General features: G+C 47.7%; 8 protein-coding genes across 8 annotated transcripts; 1 reads left to right on the plus strand and 7 right to left on the minus strand.

Moving 5' to 3' along the window:
* Positions 1–355: 355 nt before the first annotated feature.
* Positions 356–3,811, minus strand: F5891DRAFT_1126147 (fungal-specific transcription factor domain-containing protein; the record flags this gene model as incomplete). The annotated part of the gene is made up of 20 exons (XM_041364053.1): positions 356–443; positions 495–549; positions 593–728; positions 756–770; positions 792–825; positions 853–904; positions 996–1,132; positions 1,189–1,212; positions 1,261–1,397; positions 1,450–1,682; positions 1,739–1,856; positions 1,904–2,063; positions 2,116–2,184; positions 2,238–2,395; positions 2,445–2,795; positions 2,843–2,882; positions 2,920–3,197; positions 3,249–3,303; positions 3,431–3,530; positions 3,703–3,811. The coding sequence occupies 20 exons, from the start codon at positions 3,809–3,811 to the stop codon at positions 356–358; spliced, it is 2,349 nt and encodes a 782-aa protein (XP_041230962.1).
* Positions 3,812–4,856: 1,045 nt separating this feature from the next.
* F5891DRAFT_1170427 (uncharacterized protein) lies at positions 4,857–7,779 on the minus strand (the record flags this gene model as incomplete). The annotated part of the gene is made up of 4 exons (XM_041365507.1): positions 7,389–7,779; positions 7,136–7,339; positions 5,930–7,065; positions 4,857–5,828 (listed from the first exon to the last, which is right to left on the minus strand). Exons 1-4 carry the CDS (start codon positions 7,480–7,482, stop codon positions 4,857–4,859), a joined length of 2,406 nt encoding a protein of 801 aa, XP_041230963.1. The 5' UTR covers positions 7,483–7,779.
* Positions 7,780–8,364: 585 nt separating this feature from the next.
* Positions 8,365–9,552, minus strand: F5891DRAFT_688280 (uncharacterized protein). The gene is made up of 5 exons (XM_041372798.1): positions 9,368–9,552; positions 9,164–9,275; positions 8,692–9,108; positions 8,619–8,636; positions 8,365–8,563 (listed from the first exon to the last, which is right to left on the minus strand). Exons 1-5 carry the CDS (start codon positions 9,394–9,396, stop codon positions 8,450–8,452), a joined length of 690 nt encoding a protein of 229 aa, XP_041230964.1. The 5' UTR covers positions 9,397–9,552; the 3' UTR covers positions 8,365–8,449.
* A 1,036-nt stretch (positions 9,553–10,588) lies between these two features.
* F5891DRAFT_1253461 (ribosomal protein S5 domain 2-type protein) lies at positions 10,589–13,324 on the plus strand (the record flags this gene model as incomplete). The annotated part of the gene is made up of 11 exons (XM_041369922.1): positions 10,589–10,680; positions 10,732–10,862; positions 10,941–11,239; positions 11,345–11,589; positions 11,664–11,777; positions 11,838–11,992; positions 12,030–12,218; positions 12,306–12,404; positions 12,508–12,648; positions 12,741–12,899; positions 12,959–13,324. 11 exons carry the CDS (start codon positions 10,589–10,591, stop codon positions 12,976–12,978), a joined length of 1,644 nt encoding a protein of 547 aa, XP_041230965.1. The 3' UTR covers positions 12,979–13,324.
* A 122-nt stretch (positions 13,325–13,446) lies between these two features.
* Positions 13,447–16,668, minus strand: F5891DRAFT_1126154 (putative atypical/PIKK/PI3K protein kinase; the record flags this gene model as incomplete). Its single annotated transcript, XM_041364055.1, has 15 exons — positions 13,447–13,820; positions 13,936–14,010; positions 14,098–14,147; positions 14,180–14,284; positions 14,319–14,668; positions 14,720–14,986; positions 15,037–15,318; positions 15,375–15,611; positions 15,642–15,743; positions 15,795–15,881; positions 15,937–16,057; positions 16,115–16,258; positions 16,307–16,408; positions 16,458–16,544; positions 16,595–16,668. The coding sequence occupies 15 exons, from the start codon at positions 16,666–16,668 to the stop codon at positions 13,447–13,449; spliced, it is 2,457 nt and encodes an 818-aa protein (XP_041230966.1).
* A 179-nt stretch (positions 16,669–16,847) lies between these two features.
* On the minus strand, positions 16,848–18,389 carry F5891DRAFT_688469 (ketol-acid reductoisomerase). Its single transcript, XM_041372799.1, has 4 exons — positions 18,152–18,389; positions 17,663–18,098; positions 17,495–17,615; positions 16,848–17,446 (listed from the first exon to the last, which is right to left on the minus strand). Exons 1-4 carry the CDS (start codon positions 18,374–18,376, stop codon positions 17,176–17,178), a joined length of 1,053 nt encoding a protein of 350 aa, XP_041230967.1. The 5' UTR covers positions 18,377–18,389; the 3' UTR covers positions 16,848–17,175.
* Positions 18,390–24,463: 6,074 nt separating this feature from the next.
* F5891DRAFT_943969 (uncharacterized protein) lies at positions 24,464–24,931 on the minus strand (the record flags this gene model as incomplete). The annotated part of the gene is made up of 1 exon (XM_041374515.1): positions 24,464–24,931. A coding segment is annotated over one exon (468 nt), but the record flags the coding sequence as incomplete, so codon positions are not given.
* A 33-nt stretch (positions 24,932–24,964) lies between these two features.
* Positions 24,965–25,114, minus strand: F5891DRAFT_943881 (uncharacterized protein; the record flags this gene model as incomplete). Its single annotated transcript, XM_041374508.1, has 1 exon — positions 24,965–25,114. A coding segment is annotated over one exon (150 nt), but the record flags the coding sequence as incomplete, so codon positions are not given.
* Between the last annotated feature and the right edge of the window lie 2,733 nt (positions 25,115–27,847).

The following is a 27,847-nucleotide window of genomic DNA, read 5'->3' on the forward strand; positions in this document are numbered from 1 at the left end:
GAAACGTTAGAACTAACTGAGAAATGTGTGTTGACGATGATGGTTTCAACAAAGTGCTAGCCTTGTGCCAGACTTTGCTAGTTTCATACATCGGGCATAGGGATATGGACTCCCGCTTTTCCTGATGGCTTCTTGTCATGTGTACAAGTCTATGGAAAGGCTACAGAAATAAGGCGAATTGACCTCATGATAGCATCTATAGATGAGATAATAAAGTGCTGCCTCATGTCGATCAAAAGCTATAAATGCTATACAGACGAGCGCTGCATGCACTTCTCACTACATTAGGGCATTGTCAACATGTATAATGGATGCGAGCCAAGAATAAGAAAGTGAAAGGGCATCATTGTGAAGTTTAGTGTCCATGCCTCGAGTGTGAGGCTGAACCGTCGGGATTTACCATCCCAGATACATTTGTGAGGTATGTTCCCCAGTCATTAAGCCTGTGCACTCATCAGCGGGGATTTGAATTAGCCCGAATGAGTGCGACTCACTCAAAACCAGTGGGAGCGTTGGACCACATGGCAATCGTGTCCGTGTCAAAACAGCCTTGCCCCAGGATGCTGAAGTACATTGTGCTGATGCATGCCACCCATCAGACTCTGCAACCCCTGAGGGTCGTCACCATAAGGCGAAGAAGTGGAGGTCCCTGATTGATATTGCGCCGGATACTGGGTCATCTGCTCATAGAACATATCATCCACGCTGTACGCTGCAGGAACAGCGGCCTGCGAATAATCTTGAGGCAGGGTCACGTTTTGCATAGAAGTCTGTGTAGCGTGTGGTTGCACCGGATTCCCACCCCCGTGAGAATACCACATATCACTGTTAGATGAACCAAGCGATGCGGACGTGTTAGGGAAGTTCAGTTGTCCGTGGAGCGGTAGGCGCCCAAGATCAGTTGCTGTAGAGTGGAAGATCAAATGAGCTCAAAGGCTTCGAGCGAGCGTGAGCAGCTGCGTCGCGCCCGACGCGGCGCGATCCTGCGATGACACGGGGTACCTCTGATGGTGAAGTCGTAGACGGAGCAGACATTGGACTACCTGAATCACGTTCACGCTTTGTTCCACCAGAGGGACTAGGCTGGGGCAGCGGAAGGTCACCGACGGATGCCAGTTCATACAGGATATCCCTTCCATATAGTTTGAGCCCTCCACCGAAAAAAGATCAAGACTGAAATGTACATACCACAGACGACCAGCAGTGTGCCAGCTATGAATTAATGAGAGACATTCTTCCGCAGTAAAAAAGTCGACAGACCGTTTTTCGCATGACTTCAGTATAGACATGCACTTATGCACATCTGCCATCTCTTTCGTAGGATCAGTGTACAGTCCAGAGCGTTTTCCACCCCAGATATTCAAAAGCAAGACAATGCCTGCCGTGAACGCAGCCATCTAAAGTAACATTACGATCTGAGTATCAAAAGATCGAAATTCCCTGACGTACCTGGGAATAAGGCACCGGCTTGCCAGACCGACATCGATATACATCCATGACGTGACTGCAAGATCGAGCAGCATTTGTACAGATCGCCAAGGAAGGGAAAGATAAGGGAGATGGTTTTCGAGGTGACGGAATGAATGGGCGGTGGATGAGAATCTGGACATGATAGTAACTTGAATAGAGGGAATATGACTGCAGGAAAAAGTCATTAATCTCCATATTTGGATCCCATCTGACTTTAGGTTGTAGAATTTAGCAGCGGCAATAACGAAGTCCAAGCTAAGATACATACGGTGGTCAGGCAGAGCGTCGATCCATTTATTAAGCGCAGAATCAAGCTCTGCAACTGTTTGTTGCTCCCATTGTTGCCCAACGAAGCCAAGCAGTACTTTCAGCTTGTTGATCGAATACTGCAGCACGTCATTAATCGGCGGTTCTTATGCGAGAAGTCACATACAATAGTGCGAAGGGCAAATGCGAGTATGTGGTTAAGCTTCAGGAAATTGATAAAGTGCGATATTAGAGAAGGTTTGCCAGGAGGTTGCTTGAACATTTGGTCCGGGTCCGGGTGCTCCCAGTATTCGTCATCACACTCGAGAGGCATTTCGAGATCGAAGCTATAATCTCGGTCAGCTTCATATCTTCACAGGGTAGCGTAGATAGACCCACTCTTCATCCTGTATCGCACATGGTCTTCCCAACGATGAGCTCACCAATCGGTCTAAGCTGACGAGAACCCTGAGATAAAACATTGAGACCTAATGTGCTATAGTGAGTAATTCGAACCATACCAGAATGCACGTTTCCAAAGCTCTTCTTCGACACTGGGCTTATGGCTGTAAGCCTTGCGGCGATGTGCACCAACATCCTGCGCAAGACGGATACCGACTCCAACGATGGTCCAGCATGCCTGTGGGGCCGAAGTCCCCATCAAGTAAATCACAGATAGCTGGGTGCGAGTTAGTGATTCAATGGAGAAGCGCTGGATTGACACCTACACAATGCACTTGAAGGTCCTCCAGACGTGGTGGCCCAAGCAAGGTCTTCATAACCATCTGTACCTGTTCGAAAAACTTCCATCCCGACGAATGTTCGCTCTGACCTTCCAAACAGACGCGGCGATCTTCAGAGAAGCGCGAGGCTACGGCTAGGACCAATAAATATACCGCCCCAAATGACGCGTTTCGGCGGTGGAGCCCCTGCGCCACCTTGCACTCAAAGGTTGGTCGGTGCAACAGTGGAGTTAGAACATTATAGTGAGCAAAATAGAGATCGACAAGGGAGGCAGCAAGATCTTCCTCAGGGAAGCTATAGGTTGGCTCAGCATCATCCTTCGCGGCCAGCTCCCACTTGATGAGATGTCAAATTTAGAAACGAAAGTTATGACCATACGCACAGGGAAGGTTCCACGAAACTCAGGGCGGCCTTTGTGTTGCCTGAGATCAGGTTGGAATATCTTCATCGCCAATGTACTCCTTTTTAAGGTCGATAGCTTTTTGCACTAGCATCACACCGCTGGATTTTCCAAAGAAACGGGATAAGTTCGGATTGATAGACATGTTCTGCATGTGATCAGCGAGGCGGACGGAAACTATCTCGTCGTCATCGCTGGATACGAGATCTTCGAGAGGAGTGGTAGCATAGGGACTCATGACATGGCTGGTTGAGCCATTCATGTTGCCTTTTTGCCAGGCTTCCCTGTCCAAGGGACCGCCTCCGAGCTCCTGAGAGAAGTCGGCGTCAGGGCAGACCTGGATTGGAGTGAGCGACGATCATGAAGAGTATCTGCACAACAGACCGACCTTTTGCAGAAGCTTCTCCATCTTCTCTAAACGATTCTCCAGGCTCTCGACATATCTGTGTAAAGTATCGTCGACGGTGAGTACCGCGGGTGGATGCGGGAAAGCCATTGCTTCAGCACGTACCCCTTTGGGGGACCTCGTTTCTAGGGCATGGTGCATCAGGCGCTACTCGAGGAGATGACCGAGGGGGAGAGCGCACCTTTGCAGCCTCTATGTACGTACATTCAAAATTATACGCAATGCAATTGGAACATCGGTTCCCTGGCATCTGGCTTCCATCACCTTCAAGTTAAAGCAAGCGCCCCCAAAAAAGTATAGCGAGAGAGGACATGGTCAATTTTACTACTGAGTAACCACCGGGGGGCGAAAGGTACTGAGGCTGACTCACATCGAACTGGATCAGACGTTTAAAATTAACGGCGGCCTTGAGGAATTCAAGACAAGTAGTGCTTACTCTTCTTGCGTCTACATATATCACACGCCCTTTGTACTCGTCGTTTTTTAGAGCCGGGCAAGGTTAGGGCATTGTCGTGTTCATTGTACTCGTCTTCTGCGGATGACATGGTGGAATCGGTTTGAGCCCTTGCAAGCGGATACTGCTTGTGCTGTATCAGGGTTCACGTGGTACTGAATGCGCGAGAGAAATAATGATATTAATGGAAACACACTTAAGCCGACAGTATTCGTAACCCAGACGGCATGGGAGTACCGCGATCATACACATACTTACTACTTAAATATTCAAATCGTTGGTTTTAAAGTCGGGCTGATCATTAACTTATCTGCAATTGATGTTTGATATTCCGCTGGATACCGCCAGGAACAAACATATCCAAACTTGGTTAGTTATTTATTGAATTTAATATTACTAATGGAACCAGGCGGGGTTAGGTAGCGTTCACCTGATGGAACGTAGACGAGTCCGCGGTTGGACACTCCATAGGGTAAGCTACTCCAGGCTACTCCGCTGATAGATGATTCAGATCTCAGATCCTAGCGGTTTGAGCAACACAGGAAACCATACATGGCTGGGTGGTGCCTGGTCAGCTGGCCACCCGGTGACATCCTACAACACGTACATACAACCCGTCCCTAAATGGAAGAACCCCTTGTCATTAATATATGTACAACTTGGCGAGACGCCCCAAGTATACCTACCCTACACATTATGAGTACATGAGGCAAGGGTTCGAAAACAAATTGAACACAACACCCTAATCCATAGGAATAATACCTGGTAATTAAGGTGACTACTATTACAACGTAAATGGACAGCGAGGATGACGGAGGATGACGCGGACGGAGTGTGACATGCAAGTGCAAATTATGTGTGGGAGATGCAACGATACGAGGAAGGTTGGGGGGAAGCGCAGCATGAGTGTGAGTAAAACGCGCGGCAGAGGAGGGAGGGAAACCGCGCCCTGCAGTATCAGTGACATGTTCACCAGTGGAGCATGCGAGTACTAAAGTATGATGGAAAAGAGAGAGATAAACGCAACCGTGCCGCGTGATTAGAGGACAAGACGATGAGGAAAAACAGACCCTTAACATATGCGAGAGACACCAGATTATAGAAGATCCACATGTTGGCAAAGTCCAGCAAGAAAATTACCACCCTGAGTAGTGGTAGTCATCCGCCCAACTTCGATTTCGAGCCATTGCGCGTTGCCTGCGCTCATCCCTATCCTGAGCCTCGGCACTCTTAGTAGCGCTAGGATTCTCCCCGACCGAAGTCGTCGAAGCAAGCGGTCGCAACCCACCGAGTACGCCATTGTTCGTACGTCTCGCGTTTGCAGCTGGGTTGGTAGTACTGCTTACCTGCCGCTCCCACAATAGTTGCCTCCGCATGCTCTCTGACAGCTCAGTGCGAAGCATTATTCGCCGGGTTGTGCGCGGCGTCATGGGTAGCGCGGGAGCGGGAAGGTTATATGGATGACCGAGGGGTATAGGTGCCGTGGATTGTGCAGCAGGAGCGATATGATTCTCCACCACACATATATGTGTATGTGGAGTCACTTGCGATGCATTCCCGTTTTCCGGTGGGCGCCGCGACATTAGCGCTTGAAGCCTCTGCTGTGCTACACTCCGCGATACCTGGATCTTATCGTCCTCGTCATCGTCGTCCTCGTCTTCACCACTCTCATCTTCCATCTCTTCCTCCTTCGGGCGTCCCTTTGGCCTATACCCCCCTTTCTCGTTCTCTGTCCCCTTCATTCCAGACGATGGGGGCTTCGAGCTCGACACGGCAGTGATTTGTGCAGCCAGAGGTAACGCCGCCGAACTTTTACTTGTCTGCAGCCTTGCAGGCCCCGCAAACCCACTAACACTCCTTTGTGGAGCATGCGCCTGCTCAGCTTGACGCTGTGCTTGCCGTTGCATCCGCACAAGATCCGCGGTTGATTGACTCAAGCGATACGGATGATTCGACGGAAATATCGTAGGGTTGGGGTTCATGAGTTGAGAAAGTAATCCCGACTGTGTGCGATCGAGATTGGAGTACGAACGTTTGGGAACCTTTGCAAAGAGGTCACGTTGGCGCTGCGCCTCCAGTGCAGCCCCGCGTAGTCCAGTTTTCCTCAGCTTTCACAGGCTTTGTCCTCAGCGTCCATGTCCTCAGAGGCCCATCCAGAATCATCCGCATCAGTGGTCTCATAATCTTCCTCAGAAGTGCTGGCGACAACGATGGTCTTCCGCTGTTGGGGACCCGTGCCGTTGCAAGCAGTATTGCCAACGCCGTTGGCATTTCCGTTGACTACAGTGTTACCACTCGCAGTAGAAGGAGGAGCCACGACCGGCCGCGCAGGCTTTACATTTATAGCCGCCATACCGTTAATCGCAGCGCCCAATCCATTAACCACAGGGGCAGGTGGAGGCGGGGGAGGAGGAGTGAGCTTAACCGAGCTCCCTTGAGCAGACTTGGACCCATTCGACGAGTTCGAACCAATATTAAACATCGCACGCGGTTTACTATCCTGATTCGAATGCTTGCGCTGAATCGAAGGCCCGATGTGCCTTGCGGAGTAGGTCCGTTTTGCCAAAGCCGGCCGGGCAGACGATCTCCCTAATTCCTTGCCCTTCTTTGGCCTAGTACTGGCACGATCTTTCTCTTTCAGCTCTTTCGTGACTTCTTTCTCAATATCAGTGCTGTGCATCTGACTGGAGGCCACGCTCGACGCATCGAACAAGTCAACGCGGCTCTTTCCGCTCTCCGTTGAGCCGTCGCGTTCCGGGGATGCATCTTCAGGGCTCTGTTGTAAGAAAAACCTTCCAGAGACCTTCGAGGACTCGGCGCCTCGGACCGGGGCCAGGGATGGTAAAAGTCCATCTGGTGGGGTTGACTGCGGGAGCGGCTGTTCCGCCTGAGCTTGACGTTTCATGATTAGTGTAGGTGGGGGAAGCGGCGGTAGAAGGAACGTTGATGGTGGCTGTGAGGCACTAGTCCGTTCTTCACTGAGGGAGGGCGTCATCGGTGGAGTAGGTTGGGGTGTGGGGTTGACGACGACAACACGCGGAAAGTAAGCTTCTGTAGAGGTAGGCGTTGAGGGAAGCTGAACGGAGGGGACGGGAGGTTGTTGAAGCGAGCACGGCGATGGCGTCTTGTCGGGTATAAGAACATTATTTGGCAACATGTCTATTATTATTCGGCCAACGAACGAAGAAGATTTGGGGCGGAAGGAAGTGCTGAGAGGCGGTGCTACGGGGGTGCCTGATGAGATTTGGGGTATGCACAGGCGCTCAGGAACAACAGGGCTCGTTGTGGATGCAGGGGATGGAGGATGTTGATATGTAGATGTCGAATGCGGGCAAGGGGGTGTGCCTACATGTGCGGAACACAAGGAGAATGCGAGATGAGCCAAGACGAAAAAGGAAATGATCCTCGGACATACCTAAAGGCTGGACTACCTCGACAGGGTCGGTAAGGGGGAAGAACGAATTGCGGGTATCGGACGATACTGTGAGGTTCGAGATGGAATCCGGTGTAGGAGGTAGGTATGACTGCTGAGACAGAATGAGCTCACGGTGCCATAGCCTCCAAGAGATATTCTCAAGTCTCCGACCATCCTGAAGTGACTCCTTGCACTTCGTGAAAACTAGAAAGAGAGTTAGAAAGCTGAGTGATGCCATACAGCTAAAACGTACTAGTCCAGAGAGCTGAGAGGGCATCTTGCCCTTGAAGATCTTTCACTGCATCAGGCGTGACAGAGAGGACAGGTGCAGGGAAGGATGTGATCATGGAGATGGGGCAAAGTCAAGGACGTTGGAGGATACGAGCGCCGTTGTGGACTGTAATCAACGTTTGAAATCGCGAGAAGACCCTGGCTGCTAAAAATCCCAGTTGTTCTAGAATGAGGAATTCAGGGATTTCTGGAATTCAGTTTACCGGACCAGATATCGGACCTGACAGATATCAAGCGCTGGTCTTAACACGCCCTTGCAAGGCCGCGTATGGTCTTGAATGTAGGAAGAGAAGGATGTGAGAGAGAGCTACTTGGAGAGTGAGTTTCATTGAAACCACTTGTCCCGATTTGCACCTTGTGGCCCTGTGGGTTCCCGGTCCGACCGCCAGCACAACGACACCGGCCTCATGCCCTGACACCCCCGATTATCCTAATTTTTATTTATTTCCATCCCTACAACAACTCGGACTCAAATCTGAATCATGTGCATGGTCACCAGTTCACCTTTGCCAGATCGTTCGTGACGACGCACTGCGGGCTTTATATTCACCCTTTAACAAACTTTTTTTTTTTTTTAGCAAAACTGCTTGAACAAATTATTTTGGAGTAATTTTTATTTTATGGAATATTAGAACAAGACGTGATGAGAGACAGGAGTCGCAATTATGAGGACATCTCTATATCACTTGATATGGGGCAATATGAACCTAATATGCAACCACACGAAATGAAAGCGAAAGGGACGGGGCCTGCGAAGTTCAAACGTCAATGCGAAATGTGGCTGACGTCCAATCGATATATCCGGCTTGCGAACGAATTGGCAGAATTAGTATGTGTATGTACACTACGCTGACACGAGCTGCTTCTGGTGTTGGTCGGTAGCACCGGCGTTTGTAGTAATACTTTTGACCCTGGATTCCCGCGGATTCCAAGTGTGGGGTACATACTACGCGGGTAATAACTCGGTCTGCTTCGGTGCGGAGGAACCCTTGACATACACGTAGATGCGGGGACAATCAACGATCAGGTGGACTTTGGCTCACCTCGGACTAGCGGTAGGAACTCCGGCATCGGCATCTCATTTTTACAAGTCCCTTTTTCGAGGTGATATTTCAACCCGTTTGCGTTCAAGTACGTCTGTTTTCCATCAGGTTTCCCTTCTGCATCTTCAATACGCCGAGCCTAGACTTACTTTGGTGCAATCAGGACGCTAATCAGCGGAAATTAATGGGGCGACCATGTGGGCGTAATCAAATAATGCTTACGGGACAGTTATACGTCTTGTCTTTTTTTCGTTGACGAGGTCGATGGACCCGTTTTCCAGTGCGAACTGGCTTGCTCTTCACCTTGGTGAACGAGTTGTGTGGTAGAAATTCTTCTGAACTCGTCTCTATGGGACTGATCGGCTCTGAACTGATAGAGGGCGAAGACCAATCTGATACCGAATCGAAACAAAATGCCGGGTCAAGAAACGCCACTGGAGTCTTTGGTGCAGGATAACCCAACACAAAACTCATGTAAGGTCCCTCGTTCTCGTGATCTAAAAAGCGCAGTATCGGGCTAGGGTTCGGGTACACAGCATTTCCAGCACTGTCGAACACCACAACATGTGCTTCCTCAAAGTGATCCACCAATGAGTGAAGGTCTCTAAGAGACAAACCGCAACATGTGAAATCGGAGCACTGCGATACACGGGTCGCATCAGTCCCCACAATCAAAAATAGAGAATGAGCCTACAATAGTTTGTTCACGCTCAACGAATGGAGTGTCGTCGGACCATGGCGACAAGGAACGTGGCAATGATCCGGCATGTGCGGATATGGGCGGGGCATACTGAGACCATGGGTATCTGAGGTGTAATGAGTGAAAAAAACGTGATTTGTTAGCATCTCGGATCCAAGTCAAGGGAACGAGTATGGGCACTGAACGTTCTAGACTTACTGGATCTCTAGATGTTCGTAACTGTTCATGCCGGCAGACTTGAAATATGGGGAAGGCAGAGAAGATGAGAGCAGTTATGATGGGTGAGCAGGCGAGATTGACGCGAGCTGGTGTTGATCTGGGTAACTATATAATCACCACACTGAAGAGCCGCGGATCAGGTGTAATAGTAGCCCGCGGGATCCAGCTAATTAGTTTACACAACGTCGAGTGGTCTACAAGAGAACAGATGAGCAAAATGCTCTGGTCGACCTCGAAGGCTTGATCGATGGTGATAACAAGGAAGACTGTAAATCGGCGTAAAAGAGGCCGTACATGAGACAAGAAGCTGATAAATTCAGGTTACAGGGGCACGGTAGCTAAGAAGGTTGGGAGCAGGCAATTAATTATAATGAAGACAAAATAGTAGAAAGTCACCAACGAGGATGAAATCAAGAGGAATGAATGGATGATTCTTGGCTTCGTTATCCATCTGGGCCATGGTGAAATTAACTTCTTTTCCTGATGTCGCATGCGCGTGTACATGATCGATGATCAGTGGTGCAGGCACCAATACGAGGGTGGTTGCTTCAATGGGATTTGCCAGTCCTTAGCATTCGGATGAGTCTAAGATCGATCGGACCGGAGCATGCCTACCAATGATATCCCATCACCTGGAACATCCCTGCATCACCTCTGCGATTCCCCAAATGTGGTTCTGGCCTAGCGGTCCCTTGCAGATCTGTGACTTGAACCAGGGAATGAAATGGTGAGCTGCCAAGTATCAGGGCAGAAAGAGTCATGGCGACAGCATATTATTCATAAAGATGAGGGGAAAGTGATATCGTGAATGAAGAGAGCAGCGGGGAGGATCTCGACTGAACATAATACACAGCGAGACGTCTCGCAGTCTGGGATTGTTCGCGACCATCGCTATACACGAGCTTAATCAACATCGCTCTGCATCAAAATGGATTTCGGCGGAACACCAGCTGTGTGAGTGAGCACCAACGTTCGCATTGCTCTCCGTGCACTACTTATGTACACCAAAAATTGATTTCAGACAGCTTGGATAGTAACGTCGCGGTAACGTATAGCGGCTAGACTCCCTGCCAGCCTACAACAAGGACAAACAAACGCAAGTACTCATCAATAAATCCGGGTGCCCCGGGCCGCCCTTGCTCTGCACCGAGGCTCGGCAGGGGTGGAGTGGCCCTTGCACTTCGTTTCTTATTTGCGAGGATGACAGTTCTTCCAGCAGCTGATGCACCAATCCCCATCTTCACCACCCTGAAAGAAGTGTATGGCAGTCTCGCGACAGCAGCCAAACACGCGTGAGTCTGGGTTCTAGGTATTGTGTACTATTTTTTAATTCTTCTAGGTAGAGAACGCTGGGACGAGCTTGTCAGAGAGTTTGAGACCAAGTTCGGTCACAAACCTACCTATGTCGCCCGAGCCCCAGGCCGAGTCAAGTACGTTTACGCTCTCCTTTTCCCACTGATGTTCATTATTCTCCGTGTAACATAGCCTCATTGGTATGATATAATCTAATTAATATCCACAGTACAATGCGATGCTAATTTATGGGATGCAGGTGAACACATAGATTATGCGGACTTTGGTGTTTTTCCAGCCGCTATAGAGCATGATATTCTCATTGCTTGTGCTCCGCGGCCAGCGCCTACCGCTGCTGCGCATCCTGAGGGTTACGCGCCAGGCTCTGTCGTAGCTGAGAACCTTCACACTCGTTACACACGCCAGGTCTTCTGGCCGACTCGCCGTCACACGCTTGGCGACGATGTTCCCCTTGACGCTGTGCGCGTCGCCCCCTGGCACTTGGACATCGATAAAAGCGAGCTACGATGGGAAAGTTATGTCAAGGCGGGATATTATGTATGTGTCTCTGCCCCATTCGTGTTCCTTCTCCAGCTTTTGACGTTCCTCACCTTCACTTCTTCAATTCTTCATGAGTTTTTATATGCTAATTGTCGGGTATAGGGTGTTCTGAATCACTTCTTCTTTCCATCGTCCATATCCCCCGTTCCTGTCCCTGTTGATATTCTCGTAACTGGAAATGTTCCTCCTGGTTCTGGTCTTTCAAGCAGTGCGGCCATGGTCGTCTCGAGTACGCTGGCATTTTTAGCAGTCAATGGTATTTTTGACGGGGAAAAGGCCCCAACCAAGGGTGAGCTAGTAAATATTGCAATGGAAAACGAGAGACGAGTTGGGGTGAACAGTGGAGGGTGAGCGTCGCTATTTTCTGACGGCTTTGTGTTTACTCCATATTCACGCAACTAACCGCTCACTTTCTTTGCAGGATGGACCAATCGGCTTCCGTGATCGCTCTTCCTGGCAGCGCACTATATGTTTCCTTCGTGCCTTCCCTTCATGCGGAGCCAATCGTACTTCCGCGCGACTGCCGTGTTTGTCTGTGCTAATAGGTACTATAGCCAGTTCATAGTCGTCCAAAACTTCCTAATCTCGGCGACAGCCTAGTCGTCTCCAACAAAGCAGAAAGCGCTAAACACCAATACAACCTCCGTGTTGCGGAGACCCTCGCAGCTGCCCGCCTCCTCTCTCATCGTCTTAATCTCCAAGTCGACTCTATAGACGGCGAAAACACGAAGCGGCACCTCGTCACCCTACGTGAAGTCCTCGCTCGGAAGAGCCGGCTTCTATCGAGATGAGCAAGATGCACAGTTTGAAGATCTTGTGCTGCTCCAGAAAGGGTTGGTGGACATATTGGAAATTGCTATGGAGTATTTGTTGCCAGAGTTTGGTGATAGAACAGATATCTCCCTAGATGAGGTGATTGGCAAAAGTGGGATGGGTGAGGCAGAATTTAGGGAGTTGTATCTTTCGGGGGTGGACGGTGAGCTTTTTTTTGTGGTGCCCATTTTATACATCACTCTGACTTGATGCTCGCCCTGACATTTTTTGCTGTTTGAAAATTCATCAGTGGAGACAACTAACTTTGAGCTGTATCTCCGTGCTCGGCACGTTTTTGAAGAGGCGCTCAGAGTGCTCACATTTAGGGAGGTCTGCTTAGCTGGAGGAGGTGCAGTGTTTCCTTGGGTCCGCTTTGTGACAATCAAATAACACTATCTACACTCGCCGATGCCGCTGATCGACATATCGCTCATCAACTCTTCAATCATCAGGCAACGAAGAATCCAAACTCCAGACCCTCGGTAAACTGATGAACGAGTCGCACGACAGCTGCCACAGGCAATTCGACTGCTCCCATCCGAAAGTGAACGACCTCGTCCGTGTCGCGCGGAGCTTTGGAGAAGTGGAGACAGGTACGGGGGAAAGGGAGAATATATGGGAGTCGTATGACCGGTGCGTTCTGTTGCATACATCCCATTGGCCTCTGATTTTGATACGCTTGAAGGCGCTGGCTGGGGTGGTTGCACCGTTTCTCTCGTACATCGAGACGATGTTGAAGCGTTTATCATGCACGCGAAAAAGAAATATGCGTCATATGAGGGTATGAGCGAGGACGACCTTGCAAGCTGTGTATTTGCGACGGAGCCGGGGATGGGCGCGTGTGGTGATTTTTGATTTTGGTTTTGAGAATTCTTGGGTGTGCTGATGATGTTCCTTGGACAGTGTTCAAGTTAACAGATTGACCACCAGACTGGAAAGCCGGTCAGGGTTCGATCGCTATGCTGGTAGTCTTTTGATTGATGTCGATTTAAGAAGAACACACGAAGGCACCACTCGGGTGTTGCTGAGAGGCTCGGGGAAGGATACATGGATTGTACTTACTAGTTTTGGAACTACAGGAACTTTGCCTTATGTCGGAGTGATGGTGTATGACTTGACCTTGCAGTCTTTCTCGGAATCGAAACATTCGAGGCGTCGATCAATGCACATTGCAGACCGGTTTCTCCTCTCAGTCTGTGCCTGGTAGTGATTAGTCCTTGCACGAATCGATATCCGAAACTACACAAATAGCTGACAAGTATAGTAACACTTCCGAAATCCAGTACCCATAGGACCACGTACGGTAAAGGCTGCAACAAGTGCTCATCATTGAAGCGGCCGAAAGCACAAGCACAATCCCAGCAAAAATAGCATGCACACCACTCGCCCGCTCAACTCCTCCAATACTGGGCCAAATCATGAATCCGATCTAGCACAACCGTGAAATACGACGTCTCATTCAACAACGCCTCAAAATGCTTGATCGCCTCTTCCTCCGTCAAGTCCAACCGAAACTTCTCCTGGATCTGCTCATGCACGTCGCGGTGCTTGATGTCTGGAATGTTCGCGTCCACCATGAGCGCTACCAAGTTGAGAATGAGGTTGGCGCTTTTCCGGAGGATCGTAAATGCGGTGAAGCAGTAATTTTTGAATCGCGCGTAGTGGGTTGATTGGGCTCCGCCCATGCCATCGACCATCTCTTTGCAGACTTTGACAGGAGGAGGAAACGGCTTTGGGTCCCGACCGAGAATATACCCAAAATCGACTTCATCAAATGTCAGTAGCACGAAATATACGGACAAGGTCACACTGACCATGGAAAAAGTGACCTGTGAAGCCAATATTAAGAACTGGACCCTTCTAGTCATAATTCCACTTACCATCCGGTGTCAGTAAAAGGTTGTCCAAATGCCGATCACCCACGCCTAGCAGGTATGTCACAACGCAGTATCCAGCTATCGCCAAGGCTTAGCGCATATCCTCCAGTCAGGATTGCAGAACCGAGACTCACCAGCAGCTGCGCACAAATGTATCAATAACACTCGGCTCGACTCCATACGTTCCAACGCTGCCCTCATCCGGATTGTTCGCTCTCAGAATAGTTCAAGAGCGTCCCATTCTCACTGATAATCGCCTGCGATAGTCTTGCTGGGGATAAACTGCACCATACCCTGCAACAGCCCAGTCGCCAGCACATCGTAGGGGATGAGCTTCAAGGTCCAAATTCTCCTTCCTGAGCAACTGATCCATGAGCGTGAATAACTGGAGGACAAGCTGGTCCTGGCGCATGTCATCGCCATCTTTGAAAATCACAGGATACTCCGTGCCGTCAGAACACTGAAAATATAACAGGAAGGGGTAAAGATTCGACTTGAAGACCGAAGACTTTTCAGCAATGATACCCGTAATCTCTATGCGTGCGTTGAGTGGCAGAGGTAGAGGAGGGATGTTGACGAGCCCGTTCTTGGAATCGTTGATGAAGGAGCGAAGTTTCTCAATTTTTTTAGGTCGTGGGTCTTTAGAAGTGCGCAGCTCCTTGGCTCGTTTGGCGAGGGTCTCGACGAGGACACCTTGGCGTCGCATGAGCTCGCGGCGTTCACTGCCATTCTCGGACTAAGGAGCAGTTTCATCAGCGAAGATAAACATGAGTAGGAGGTCGATTACCTCTAAAATCTTGCTCAGAAACTTGAACACCACCCGCCCGTACATTTTCGCCACGACCCTATCCTCCAATTCCACTTCTACTATCAGATACCAGTACAGCCGGTTACCTAGTGTATGGTTTTGTACTCCACGTGCGATCAAAAAGTCTGTCAGCCCGCTATCGTCATGAGATATTGCACTTGTTGTCGATCGACTCGAGCGCTGCTCGCTAGCGGCACTTTCAAATTTGAGCGCCTGTACGAGTTGCAAGAGATATAACAGAAGTTCCTGCCAAGATCATCAGTGCCGCGATTAAGAAGGGAGAAGAAATATTTGACTTCGTCATCCGCGCGGTTAAGCTGCCGTACTGCAAACGCTCTTACTCTCGAGTCCACAGTTCCAGGTCCGAGGAGCTCCAAAGCATCATCCGTGTCGACCTCTGTCCACATTGGCAGTAGTTCCTCCACTGCTTGTTTGACTTCCGAAGGATCGCGCCAAGTGACAGACTTGAGGAATTTGGTTAGCCCGCGCTTGTCTCGTGCGAGGTAAAAACGAAACTTCCAGATGAGGTCTTTCTCCTCGGAGTTGAGAGGCTGAGAGGGCGCATAATTAAGTATTTCCTACAAATGGCGTGTGAGGAATTCATCAATGCATAACGATTTGGGGTTTTGCGCACATTAAGTTCATCTCTGATCTTGGCATTTGGTTTGAGCTCTCTGTCGTATGGACTACTTCGGTGACTCCGCACGAGTCGACGATGCTTGTCCTCCACGGGGTTTTCACGTGCAATCTCGGGGTCAAGGATGGCCCAGAGATGTGGATCTGTAGCAAAATAACTGGGAAGTACAGGTGTAAGAGGTGCTTGGGCTACTACTGGAGGTGCAAATGGTATCGTTGCCTGATTCTGGGCCTCCTATAGAGAAAAAAACGTCAAGGAGACTACATTCAATAAAGAGCGACTGACAGCTTCGCTGAATATCACGGGAAAGTCGAATCGTGGAAGGTCGACATAAAGATACATGTTTTCTGACTTCTCTGTCTCCACCTTCAGTCCTCTTTGAGTATTTGCATTTGCATTTGATCGTAAAAGACTTACAGCGTGTATCTCCTCCATTTTTCTGAAAGCCATATTGTCTAACCAATCTGACTTTGGCAAGTCGCCACGTTCGTATTTCTTCACGAGCTGAGGGAAAAGCCAGGAATGAAGCAGCGTACCACATAGCTGTCGTGCTGCCTACCTTCTCTAAACGACCCATTTCATCCCTGTTGCCAAGTTTACTGGGAGTTTTAGTCTGCATGGAGCCGTCTGCTTCTTGACCTGCCCAAAGCAACAAACGGTGTTTTCCCCGGCGCAAAGTCCTGACCCAATGACCGCATGATAAGCATTGCGATGCAATTTAGATATACCTGGCGAACCATTTCTTGCCAAACATCCTAAACGTTGTGCCACCGACGGGCACCGCTGTGCGTGGGGCCCCGATATCCCATACAGTAAATGTTATCTGTGAACTCAATGGGAGGTCGCAATACCGAACGGGTAACGTTATCCATTCGTTCCACCTGTATAAATAGTCAGATCAATCGAGATAAGGGCAAAACAAGGCGTACACGTAGTTGTTCTTGAAAGCTTTGAAGGAGGTGCGGAAGGGTATGGTCAGCGGCTTGTTATCCGCCAGAAGCTGGCAGGAGACATAGAGGTCTGAAAAAGCCCTGACATTTGGGTCAACATAGAGAAGTTACACATCAGAGAAAAACGCACGAAGATTGTGCACCGTGAAACCTCAGTTCTGGGTTCTCGAGTAGCTCTGAAACAGATGGTTGTGGTATTGATCCCTCTAACTGAGAACTAGTGCTGAGTGTGGGCAAGTGGCCCGCAAGATGAGTAATGGTGCGTACATGCGGAAAGTGACAGGGAGCTTGAGATCAGATAGCTTTGCAAAAGTGAAGTCATCTCGGTTGTCCTTGTCCATGAAGAAAACGGCGAGCTTTTGGACTCAGTGGGAGGTATTATTCTGGCTTTGGTATTGAGATGCTAAAGTAAGTGGTTATAACGCATTTGCATTGTCCTGACTAATTGAATTATCCCCCGAGAGTTCTTGATTTGTCGATTTCCCATGCCTCCTCGTTGTTGTCCTTTATTGTGAAGCTTCCCTGCCGCGCTCCGCGAGCACTCATGCCCTCCTGAACTTGTTCCTCATGATATAACTGTTTACCCTGTCTGCTATGATATTCCTTCAATATTACCTCGAATAATATACCACTTTGAAACTCCCCAATCATTTTCACCTGGCTCTTAACCTCTGAATTTTTTCAACATCAGTCTCAACCCAGAGTATTCCATGGCAAGTCGTAACATTTATTCAAGGAGCACATCTGTACATTGTGCTCTCCGACATGGCGTGTTTTAGGGGCGCTTCTGGTAACAAAATAAATAAGTAAGCTGAGTTAAAGCAGCTCCAATTCAACCACAATCTTATCTATTCAGGCTTGTAATCGGGGCGCAGCGACCGCACAACCTTGCCTGCCCGCCAAATTTCCTGGTCGTCGATCTCCTTCAGCTCTTTGGCAAGATCTTGGCGGTACGTCGAGCGGCCGTTAAATTCGAGAGCCTTGCGGGTCTCCGTGCCATTCCGCACACTCTCGTACAACTGCTCAAAGATAGGCGTGTTGGTCTTCTCAAAGATAGGTGCCCAATCAAGCGCACCGCGGCGAGCGGTTGTGGAGCAGGCATTGTACATGTAGTCCATGCTACAGACCATGAGGGAAAGGATAAGCGACAATAAAATATACACTCACCCCTTCTCTCCAATCAAAGGGTACAGGGATTGGGTGGCCTCCTCGACGGTCTCATTGAAGGCTTCCGAAGGCGAGTGACCATTGGCACGGAGTACCTTGTACTGTGCGCAGAATAGACCCTCTGATAAATAATCAGCTGGGAATAACTCGCGGTGTAAGAACACTTACGGATGGCACCCAAGAGCACACCACGTTCACCATAGAGATCGGAGTAAACCTCTTTCTCGAAGGTGGTCTCGTACATGTACCCTGATCCGATGGCGACACCAATGGCAACAGCCTTTTCCATGGCTTTACCAGTGACGTCCTGGAAGACGGCTACACTGGAGTTGATCCCACGACCCTCCTTGAAGAGGGTGCGTACGGTACGGCCAGATCCTTTGGGTGCGACTAGGATAACATCAACATCCTTGGGGGGTATAACTTTTGTGTCTTCCTTGTATACAACAGAGAAACCGTGCGAGAAGTAGAGGGTCTTGCCCTTGGTGATCAGAGGTGCAATGGTAGGCCACGTTTGTGATTGTGCAGCATCAGAGAGAAGGTTCATAATGATCGTGCCGCGGTTGATGGCTTCTTCGATGGGGAAAAGTGTTTCTCCTGGAATCTGATGATATATCGATGTTACATGAGATGCCTGACAAGTCGACATGAACATACCCAGCCATCTTCCATAGCCTGCTGCCAACTCTCGCCATCTTTACGGACACCAATGATAACGTTGAGGCCGTTGTCGCGAGCGTTCAAGCCTTGACCGTGGCCTTGAGAACCATAGCCGATAAGAGCGAGGGTATCATCCTTGAAGTAGTCCTGGAGCTTCGAGAGAGGCCAGTCGCTCCGCTCATACACAGCCTCCTGAGTGCCAGCAAAATTGAGCGTCTTCATCAGTGAACAGATGGTTGCTAGCCGTGGGAACTACAGAAGGATCTAATCTGCTCCAGCCAAACATCATTACAACAGCTACCTAGCATTCTGTAATACACCCCAAGAGGCATACCACCAGGGGGCGTGGACATAAATCCATCATTCAGTTGTAATCACAAGCTCTGGAGCAGAGTCTGAGTGGAATGCAATGCATAACCTCCCAAGCCATATAAGCAATCCAAAAAATCAAATATGATAGGATCAACACTACCCTCATCATTGTCATTGAATTTGATAGCAAACATGTTTCCCAACACTATTGCTTTATCAAAAATATCCAGGAGGGATATCGAAGTGATGAACTCTGGATCCATGAACTCCATGCTCTCATTGCTAAAGCCCCTTCAGGCATCCATTTTACCAATTGCTCCCATCATTTTCTACTAAACTACCAACCAAATCAAAAGTGTTGCATTCACAACCTGCCATCTAACAGCATATGCCATATGACTATATCCATGTAACAACATTCAACTTTGCTCTTGCTCGTGAACACAGAAAAGATATGGTCGGATGTGAGCGTTACTGACCAAGGCAATGCACGGTACCTGCCAGTGAGAATGACTGGAGCTGTGAGTGATTGGGTGTCATCTTCCCGGAAGCTACACATGTGTTTATGTAGGTGTCGTCTGTAGTGTTTTGCAAGAGGGGATTCAAGATGCTGCTTGACATCATAAACATGAAAGTGGTCCAACAAGATTATCTACAACAATTTTGTCCATGCAGATATTTTTGTGGCCAGTGACTGCATTCATGAGGGTTGATAGGATATTGTAGAGTATTCCCTGAGAATTTTGTCGGCTAGAAACATACCCATGTCTCCATCAGAAAATTTCTTTCCTTATCTAACATACAACTGGTGTGCTCTCATTCTTCTTAGCCTGTTCTATTGTCTCGAACACCCATTGTATCCTGGGGGTCTGATCCTTTGTAAGGTATCGCAATCTACCTGCCAGGCTGCCACAAATTAACTTCTGCCTGAGAGAAGCAAACACCAACGGTGCGAATGGGCATGAGATTGTGAACCAGAAAATAGCTAAGATGTTATGCTGCATGCGAGCATGAGATCCAAGCAACATCCAGTAGTGACACACATTAAACATGATGAATCCGAAAACTGATGCCAAGGTTATCCCGATGATTATTATATGCAATGTTGAACCTCAAGAACATGTACTGGTCTATAGTCGTATAGGGACAGTACTGGCAGCCTTTGGCAGCTTCGGGGTCCATGAGGTAGTTGCCAAGAATCACATGAAAGGACCCATGTAGTTGTTGCACGTGTCAAACCCTTCGGTGGGTTGACAGAGACTAGTTCTGTGTAAGAGAGGTGAATAGCTTCTCCCCCAATAGCTACAAGGACTAAAATATGTATGGTCATTCAGCAAGATATCATTCACAGACCTTGACCGAGGAGACCCTTGATAATATATGTGAAAGGAGAGACCTTGTACATTCATTTACACCAATTAAGCTCCATGAATGGCTGGATTGTGCCATCACTGATGGGCTGTTATTACAATGTAACACGGTTCAAAGCATGCATCTCACAAGATCAAGACAAAGACAATGAGAGTTGTGAAGTACAGGGATCCAATTGAAGTAGTTGGTGCTGTGGATGCGATATCATGTCCAAGTGTGGTATAGTACAACGGGACAGTGATAGAGAGCATGAGGAACATGTAGCCTGCCCAACCTGTGGGGAATTCGACAGTCCAGTAACAGCAGAAAAAGAACACTGTCAGACTTGTCATATTCCAAGGAAGCTCAGCAGAAAGCTGCAACACGATGAGAATTGTCCAGTGATACATTCTACTAGAATGTTCATGAGTTTCATACACTGTACAAATCTCAATGTAGATGGCCACGATCTGATGGACGAGGGAAATGCTGAGCACGAGGACGAGGAAGATTGACTACCACAAAACACTTGCCATTTCATGAGGTCTCTGAGTACCTACTTGGAGTCAGATGCTTGCTCATTTCCAATGGGGGTGGATATGTCTAATGGCTTCTTAAGCATTGAGGGAGCGGTTGCATCTGAATTTAGGCCTGAAGGTAGATTGTGAAATGGAGTAGTAACCTAGTTAACTGAGCAGTCAAGCAATCCACTACTGAAGATGTGCTGTTTGATTTGATGAAGCCATCACAACTTGAAGAACTGACTGCAGGAACAACTATAGAAGTGAAGAGGCTACCCACAGGTACATATGGGCGAGGTGCTCAGTTTGGTGAGTGAAACCCAAGTCTTTTATAGTACATTGTTTACAAACCTACATGTGCTAGTCCATGACCAAGCCACTGAGGTGTTGATGTTGAGAAGCATGCATCTCGGTTGAAAGACATACCTGTTAGTCCACCACCTAACATGGTAGAAATTAACCAAAAATGGAGGCCACATTGCATCATCATAATCCCAGGTACATAATCAGTGTCAAAAGCAAGTAGTGAGATCAATGTATAATAAACTTACCCAGTGAGTATTATAGATTCAAACACATTCACCATTGCAAACTAGTGTCAAAGTATAACAAGATCAGTCTGAGGCCTCAAACATGATTAACCAAGTACTGTTCCAAGAATGCGGAACAAACACCAGCTCTTTCTTCCCCCAGAAATCAGCTCTCAAGCCTGTTAATTCTATTCCCTGATTTGATGGCGATAACAGTCTTGACTCTTGATTACACGACCCTGCGAGTGCAAGCTTGGAGTGAGGTGAAGAACCACATTTGGACATTGGTATTGTCTATGGGGATAAGACAAATGCTTTTCCAAACTGATGATCAAGCTCCAATCTTGCCAGAACTGGGTATATTATGTGATGTTGCCGTGAGATGATCTTAAACACAAGGTGAACATGCAGAGACTTGACTAAGCTCTTCCAGTCAAGTTCTGGTGAAGTTTCTTGCACTTGCCTGATACTGCAAGGGTTGACCATGCTGTCAGTAGCTAGAGATCAAATCCAGGTAGATATGATGCCACCATTTTTTGATAGAGATAAAGATGGGTAGTGGGTCCTATAATTCTTCAGAATGCTTAGTAGTCTCCCCTAGAACCAAAGACAAATGGAGATCATGGCATGCTATACCTGGAATGGACAATTGCAATTGGTTATGTACACTGTTTATGTTCAACCCCAGAGGCGCATAGTGCAGAAGCTGAGATAAGTGATAAGAACGTTCTCGAATTGCAGAATTCAAAGCCGCTGCCCTGCGATGTCTGCCAAGTCCATGATGTTAAGAAGAATGTGAAACCTACAGCAAACTCGAGACCAAAGTTAAAAAGTCAGATAACAGAAAGAATAGCTATACCACATACACCATATGTTGTACCGTATCATAGCACCCCTGGTCATAAGGTTTGACCTAATAACGTGGTTGCTGCCATGGATCCATTGACACTTTTCATGGCTATTGCCACTCGGCCCATTTGACCTCATTTGACCTCCCGTCTGGCTCCTGCCAGTTCTCCTACCTGCAGCTTGCTTACAAACCCATTAAATAGATGTATACCATTTGCGAACCTGTTTATTCATGAATATTAGTTCTCCTACCCACAGATTGCTTACAAACCCATTAAATATGTATACCATTTTTGAACCCATTAATTCATGAATATTAAATCACTACAATACAAAATATATTTGATATCAAAAAAGGCAATGAAGAGCACAAATCAGTCTATATCATCTACCTCGTCCTCATCCTCCTCCTCTGCTCCATCCGCCTGTATTGAAAATGGCTCATTGTCAGCATACAAATATTGTACACCACCACCAAGCATGCATGAAAATTTGCGACTTTGGTTAAATGCAGATTGAGCCTCCCATAGAGCAGTGAAGCGGGAGAGCAGTGCATGCTGAATTGCGGACTGACGGTATGCATATGCACGTGCACCCTCATCAATACCTTTGTCATGATGGTCTAGCTCTGCACAGTGCTTCCCACCATTGTGCTCGCCAGTCCTAAATACTGGTGAACTCATCACATTTCTTCCTTGAGTAACAGAACCTCTTCTGACCACCTCAAGGAGCGAGCACATGCTTTTGCCCACTCAACACGCATGGCTAAAAAAAATTAAATAAACCACATGGAAGGATATTACACATACCATCAGTTCAGCAATGCATCAGAATTATCACCAAGCACACCTCTGGTGGTCCAAATCCATGAGGTCACACGAAATCCTTCGCCCAGGCCATTTTGCATATCTTGCTCTCGCCTAATTGTATGTGACGATGGTTCTTCCTCCAGTGGATCGTGAGGGCCTACAATATGTCTAGGTAAGAGCAGTTGGAGCTTGGTTACCCAGTCTCCCTCACCAATGAGAGTGAGCAGCACCTTTCGCGACTTCATATACTTGATTCCTGCCAGTCGGACTTTTGTTGTCAATACAGTGTAGAGAATCATGCCTCTCATGGTGTGATATGGCAGTTTTCACTAAGGAGTATACAGCATGAACTTGTAGCATCACTCTGTGTGCTACCCGCAGCTATCCCTATATGAGGCGCAGCTTTCTCGCACAATGCGCGCCATGCGCGCACCATTCCCACGCTTTGCGATGTATATGCACGCGCTGCTTTCCCAGTGCTTGAGCATCCTATAGCACCAGCCATCCAGAAGCATCCATCCACTGTCCACCAAGCCCTCTAGTGCGTATATTTCCATTTCTCTTATTAGCATATCAGTTCCACCTATATTTTTATCATGGACTCTCACTCATATACATATATCTTTACATACCTTACTCGGTAGCCCTTCGGCTCTGCATGACAGCGCTTAGGCGTGTTATATAAGCTGCCAGCAGTACATACTATGAGGAAACTTCACTTTTGCACTCACTTACTAGTTACTACCCACTTACTACTTAGCAGAACATAGTAGAAATCTATTTGTCTACACTTCGCACCTCTCATCTCTTGTCTAGTATCTAATCATCACTTATTCTTACACTCTCTCATTTCTGCATACACTGTGCGCACTTTCCCGTGCATTCCATGGCCTTTGTGCCTTGCAGTGCACCTGCGCTGCTTTCTCACGCTTTGCATTGGCCAACCAGTAGCGCCTTCAGCGCATATCACTAGATCCTTGCTGCACTCGCTTCCCCTTTAGGGTCGAATGCACTTGTCTTCTCAAGTATAGCAGACTAGGCAAGGCAGCGACCTTTCAACATTTACAGATACAGTCTGGAGCTTCATTCGCGCCTCACAGTATTGTTGTTTCTACAACAGTTGATAAGCGCATGTGCTCGAGTATTAGCCTGTTGACCGCAGATGTCTAAATTCTGTCGTTTGACAAAGTGAGTTTTGGTGCGTAGGAGGTTTCGCATCTTGTCAAGGGCATCTTTGCATTGTCCTTTGTGAAGCTCTGACTCGATGATTTCGATGTCATACCTGCACATTGAAGATCCAGACTGAGCGTTCAATGCAAATGGCAACCACAGCTCAGCATCCTCTGGATGGGGGGATTGATTGACACTATGCTGCTTGACCCACTCATTGATCCCCAGCATGTAAACATTTTGGATCTTGCGGAAGCAGCAGATTTGCCTGTGCAAGCCTGCACAATGGTGGTGTAAATCACTCTCTTGGTCAGAGCTCAAGGATGAAGTCCATTCTGCATCATTTTTCATGCGCCATCTAGATAATTTGGTGAGACATTGGGAAAACATGGTAAATATGTACTAACTGTGTGTCCTCAATTGAAAACCCAAGATGTATGAAAGTGCTTGGTGATGTCTCGTGTGGGAGGACTCTGCCAGACACAATAGCATCTTTCTCCTCTTCTGCCATTGCAGCGCGCATTTGAGCCTCTGTTAGATCTGTAATACATTCAGTGATACTTGATAGGCAGATTACAAAATCGGTCTTACTGGTGTTTGGAACGAGATAAGGATTACTTTGTGCCTTATCAGACTCCCATGCTAATATCATGGCAAGCCACTTGTCACGTTGGGGAGCATCGATTGCGGCATCGAACTCAGCAAACATTTCTTTCTGCCATCTGTTCTCTTTGAGGGCAAGCAGCAGCTTCTTATGAAGAGAAAGACCTAATATGAAGTTAGTTGAATGCCAGCTAGGGCGACTGAGGACTTACCAAGACCAGTAAGTTTACACCAATTGTGATGCCCAAAGTGATCGTCGAGTGTATTGTGCCATGAACCCGGTCCCATCTCTTTTGTACTATTTGCCACACAATTCATCTCAGCCCAATTTCGTTCAATTCCTTCACCGTCCATGCGGCCCACTCCTGGCATTAGATTGAGTGAATGAGGGGTTGAACATTTCTCCTCATGTGCTGGTGCATGGAACTTTGGGACAGCAAATAGGAACATAGCAACGGCAGTAACCACGGGTATTTGAATGTCCTCCGGAAGTGCCAACATACATTTCAAGAGATTCAACTTCCATTGGCATGCAATATCGTAAGATATGACCACTGAAAGAAGCAACAGCAGTGTAATTGTTGAGAAAAAAATATAATCTATATTTGCATATCTATTTGATGACATGAGTTCAACCAATGTGTGGAATGAATTAATCGCCTGCCATTAGCCCTTCTGCAAGTCTCCAACACCAACAGGTCGAACAAATTTGTGATGTGCACACAGGCAAAGCCCAACACCAGTGGCCCAAAGACCACTGGAAAACTTGGTCTCAGTGTGCACCAGTGTCTTGAAACCGCTACATGAACTTATCTGTTTAAGATGTCAGACACTGATGACTACTAAGGAAGATCATCTTACATCGTTCTGGCTAGCATTATTTTTTTATTTTTTATTTTAAATCCATTTTTATTGTCCTTTGGGGTCTGAAACCCTATGTCGGACATAGCCCTATTCAAGTGCGGGGGGCTTGCTCCCAGCTTTCTATCGTATGGTATGTGTATTTTTGGGGTGATGTAGTTCTAAACATGTACTCCGCTGATAATGTGTCAGGCAAAGGCTGACTACCAGCTTCATACAAAGGGAGTAGCTGTTGGGGGGATGTACGTGTGAGGTATGCAGACTTGGGGTGTATTATGTTAGTTGGTTTTTCTTCATTGTTGTTTTTTGGTGCCCAGTCTCTCGTTCTGCTTCCTCTTCCATCTTCTGTTCCTCGAGCACTGCTCGTCCTGCAAGTGGCCTTCCCTTCTCATACAGAGATGAGGTATTAGGTGGGTGGTGTTGTAGTTTAGTATTATTTTGATGTTAATAGTGCATTCTGGGTGTTATTTGCTGTGCGTGCATGAACTTAAGTACTTTTAGCGAATCTTAATCTCACCAAATGTAGGTTTAAGGCATCCTGAACTATTGATGAATTGCATTAGCAGTTTTGTAGCTTCTTCAGCTGTAAGGAGGTAGAATATGGATGTGGCTTGACAATGGAGCTTATTGGATAATATGTGATGTTCGCGGGTGTATTGGGGACAATCAAAGAGGTAGTGGTATATTGTTTCGTCTATTCTGGGGCAAATTGGGCAGTGTGGGGTTTTGCTTTTGTTGATACAGTGAAAGTGGAGGTTGAGGGGGATGTGGTGGGTGCGGAGCTGTGTGTATATGCTGGTTTGGTTGTAGGGTAGGTAGGCTACATGTTTGAGGAATCCTTTGGACGGCATGGTGGGGTTGATGAGGTTGGCTTTCGTAAATCTTGGCGATGCTTTCCATTGTGCTGTCCAGCGCTTTTTCAGTGCACTTTTATGCCATTGTTTCAGGGCCGGTATGCTGTCTGGTAAAGGTTTGTCTTGGAGGAATTTTGGGAGGCGGTGATTAAGACTTGTTTCATTGGGGCCTTTCACAGCGTCCTTCACTGCTTCATCTGCTAACTCATTGCCTAATACTCCCTTGTGGCCTGGTATCCAGCATATCATTAGATTGAACTTCTCTTCTGGGTTTGTTTGGCATAGGGCGAGTTCTTGTGTTAATCTGCAAAAGTGTTCTACTAAGTATCCGCCTGGTTTCATATTATGGCTCTCACCGGATTGGATAGCTGCATGGTTATCTACGAATATTGAGGCTGGGTATGTTCTGTTTCATTCTGTAGCTAGTAACTTGGCTGCTAGCATTAGGCCTACCACTTCTGCTTCATATATGGTGTGTGTCTTGTCTGGTCCTAGGTGGTATTTGAGGATGCGGGGTGCTTGGCCTTCCCATATTAGTATTGTGGCTGCTCCTATACCTCCATTGTGACTGGAGCCATCTGTGAAGATCTGTATCTTGTCCGTCAGTTCTTTTTGTTCTTTGATGGCGTCCTTTTCTTTCGGCGTTATGTGTATCTTGAAGGCGTTGTTCTGTCTGGTGTTGGATCGTTGAATGGGGTCTAGAGTCTCCATGTTGTCTGGGTATATTCGAAATGTGGAGATGAGGTTGTGGAGTGATGAACAGTGCTGGCGGGTGTTGCGATGCTTGATGATATGCTGGAGGTGGGGGTGTAGGGGGTGGCATGTTGGTAGAGTGGCTAGTTGGATAGCTGCGCGGTGACATGTGTGTTGAAGGAGCAGTGATATTGGGAGTAGATTGGAGTGAGTATCTAGAATGTCAGTAGCAGTTGATCTCATAGCTCCTGTAATACTCAGTATTGCAATACGTTGGACTTTAGCTAGTTTCTGAGCGGTTCCTTTTGATCCTCTTCTTTCCATTCCTGTCTCTGTGTTGAGTGTCGGGCGGAACCATACATCAGCGCCGTATGTGAACTTTGGGATGGCTACTGTAAGGTATAGTTTGTGCATAAGTTTTGTGGATATTCCATTGGAGGGTTTTGATAGTTGGCGGAGTTGGAGGGTGTATTCTGTACCTTTGGCGATTGCATAACCTACGTGGTGCTTCCATGTTAGTTCTTGGTCGACGAGTAGGCCTAGGAAGTGATGGTGCTCGATGGGGGGGATGATGGTATCTTGTATGATTAGAGGAGGGCGGTGGCGAGTTTTGCTGCAGGTAAAATTGATTAGTGTGAACTTGTTGACTTTGAATTTTGAGTTATGTTCGCGTGACCATTGGAGCGCTGTAGGGATTCATTTCTGGTTGGGCTTGTAGAGACTGTTTTTACCTTACCTTATGTTGGCACTTTTGTAGCTTACATAATGAAGCAATCTTTTCACCAGTTACCAGTATGAGTCTGAGTGCTCAGTAGTTTTCTATGATATTTCCTCTCCTCTGAGCCTTGAGCCTGGTCCAGAAACCCTTTAGGGTCGAATAGCAGCTAGGTTCTGCAAGACCCAACACATTGTTCAGACTCACCCTCTGAATTGTTGTACCTTCAGCGCTCCATTTTGTCTTTCCATCATGCTCTTGAGGGTGTGGTGGGTATCTTTGAAGGTCGGTCCGATCGCTATGTACGCTGTATCATCCACGAAGGCTAGAGCTGTTTCATTGTTGCGGGGGTTAGCAATGTCTACTAGGTCAGCGTTGTATATGAGGTAAGCAATCATTGAGAGGGGGTCTCCTTGACCTATGCCA

Source organism: Suillus fuscotomentosus (genome assembly GCF_016647785.1).
Source record: "Suillus fuscotomentosus strain FC203 chromosome Unknown F5891scaffold_7, whole genome shotgun sequence".
NCBI lineage: Eukaryota > Fungi > Basidiomycota > Agaricomycetes > Boletales > Suillaceae > Suillus > Suillus fuscotomentosus.

What these genes read in the sequence shown, in the direction of transcription:
- F5891DRAFT_688469 (XM_041372799.1), bottom strand. Translation starts at nt 18,376, where the DNA reads ATGAAGACGCTCAATTTTGCTGGCACTCAGGAGGCTGTGTATGAGCGG. An exon ending in TGTGCTCTTGGGTGCCATCC is followed by an intron (nt 17,616 to 17,662) that starts GTAAGTGTTCTT and finishes ATTATTTATCAG; the next exon opens with AGGGTCTATTCTGCGCACAG. An exon ending in CCTTTGATTGGAGAGAAGGG is followed by an intron (nt 17,447 to 17,494) that starts GTGAGTGTATAT and finishes CATGGTCTGTAG; the next exon opens with CATGGACTACATGTACAATG.
- F5891DRAFT_688280 (XM_041372798.1), bottom strand. Translation starts at nt 9,396, where the DNA reads ATGAACAGTTACGAACATCTAGAGATCCA. An exon ending in TACGAACATCTAGAGATCCA is followed by an intron (nt 9,276 to 9,367) that starts GTAAGTCTAGAA and finishes ATTACACCTCAG; the next exon opens with ATACCCATGGTCTCAGTATG. An exon ending in TTGAGCGTGAACAAACTATT is followed by an intron (nt 9,109 to 9,163) that starts GTAGGCTCATTC and finishes CGTGTATCGCAG; the next exon opens with TGCTCCGATTTCACATGTTG.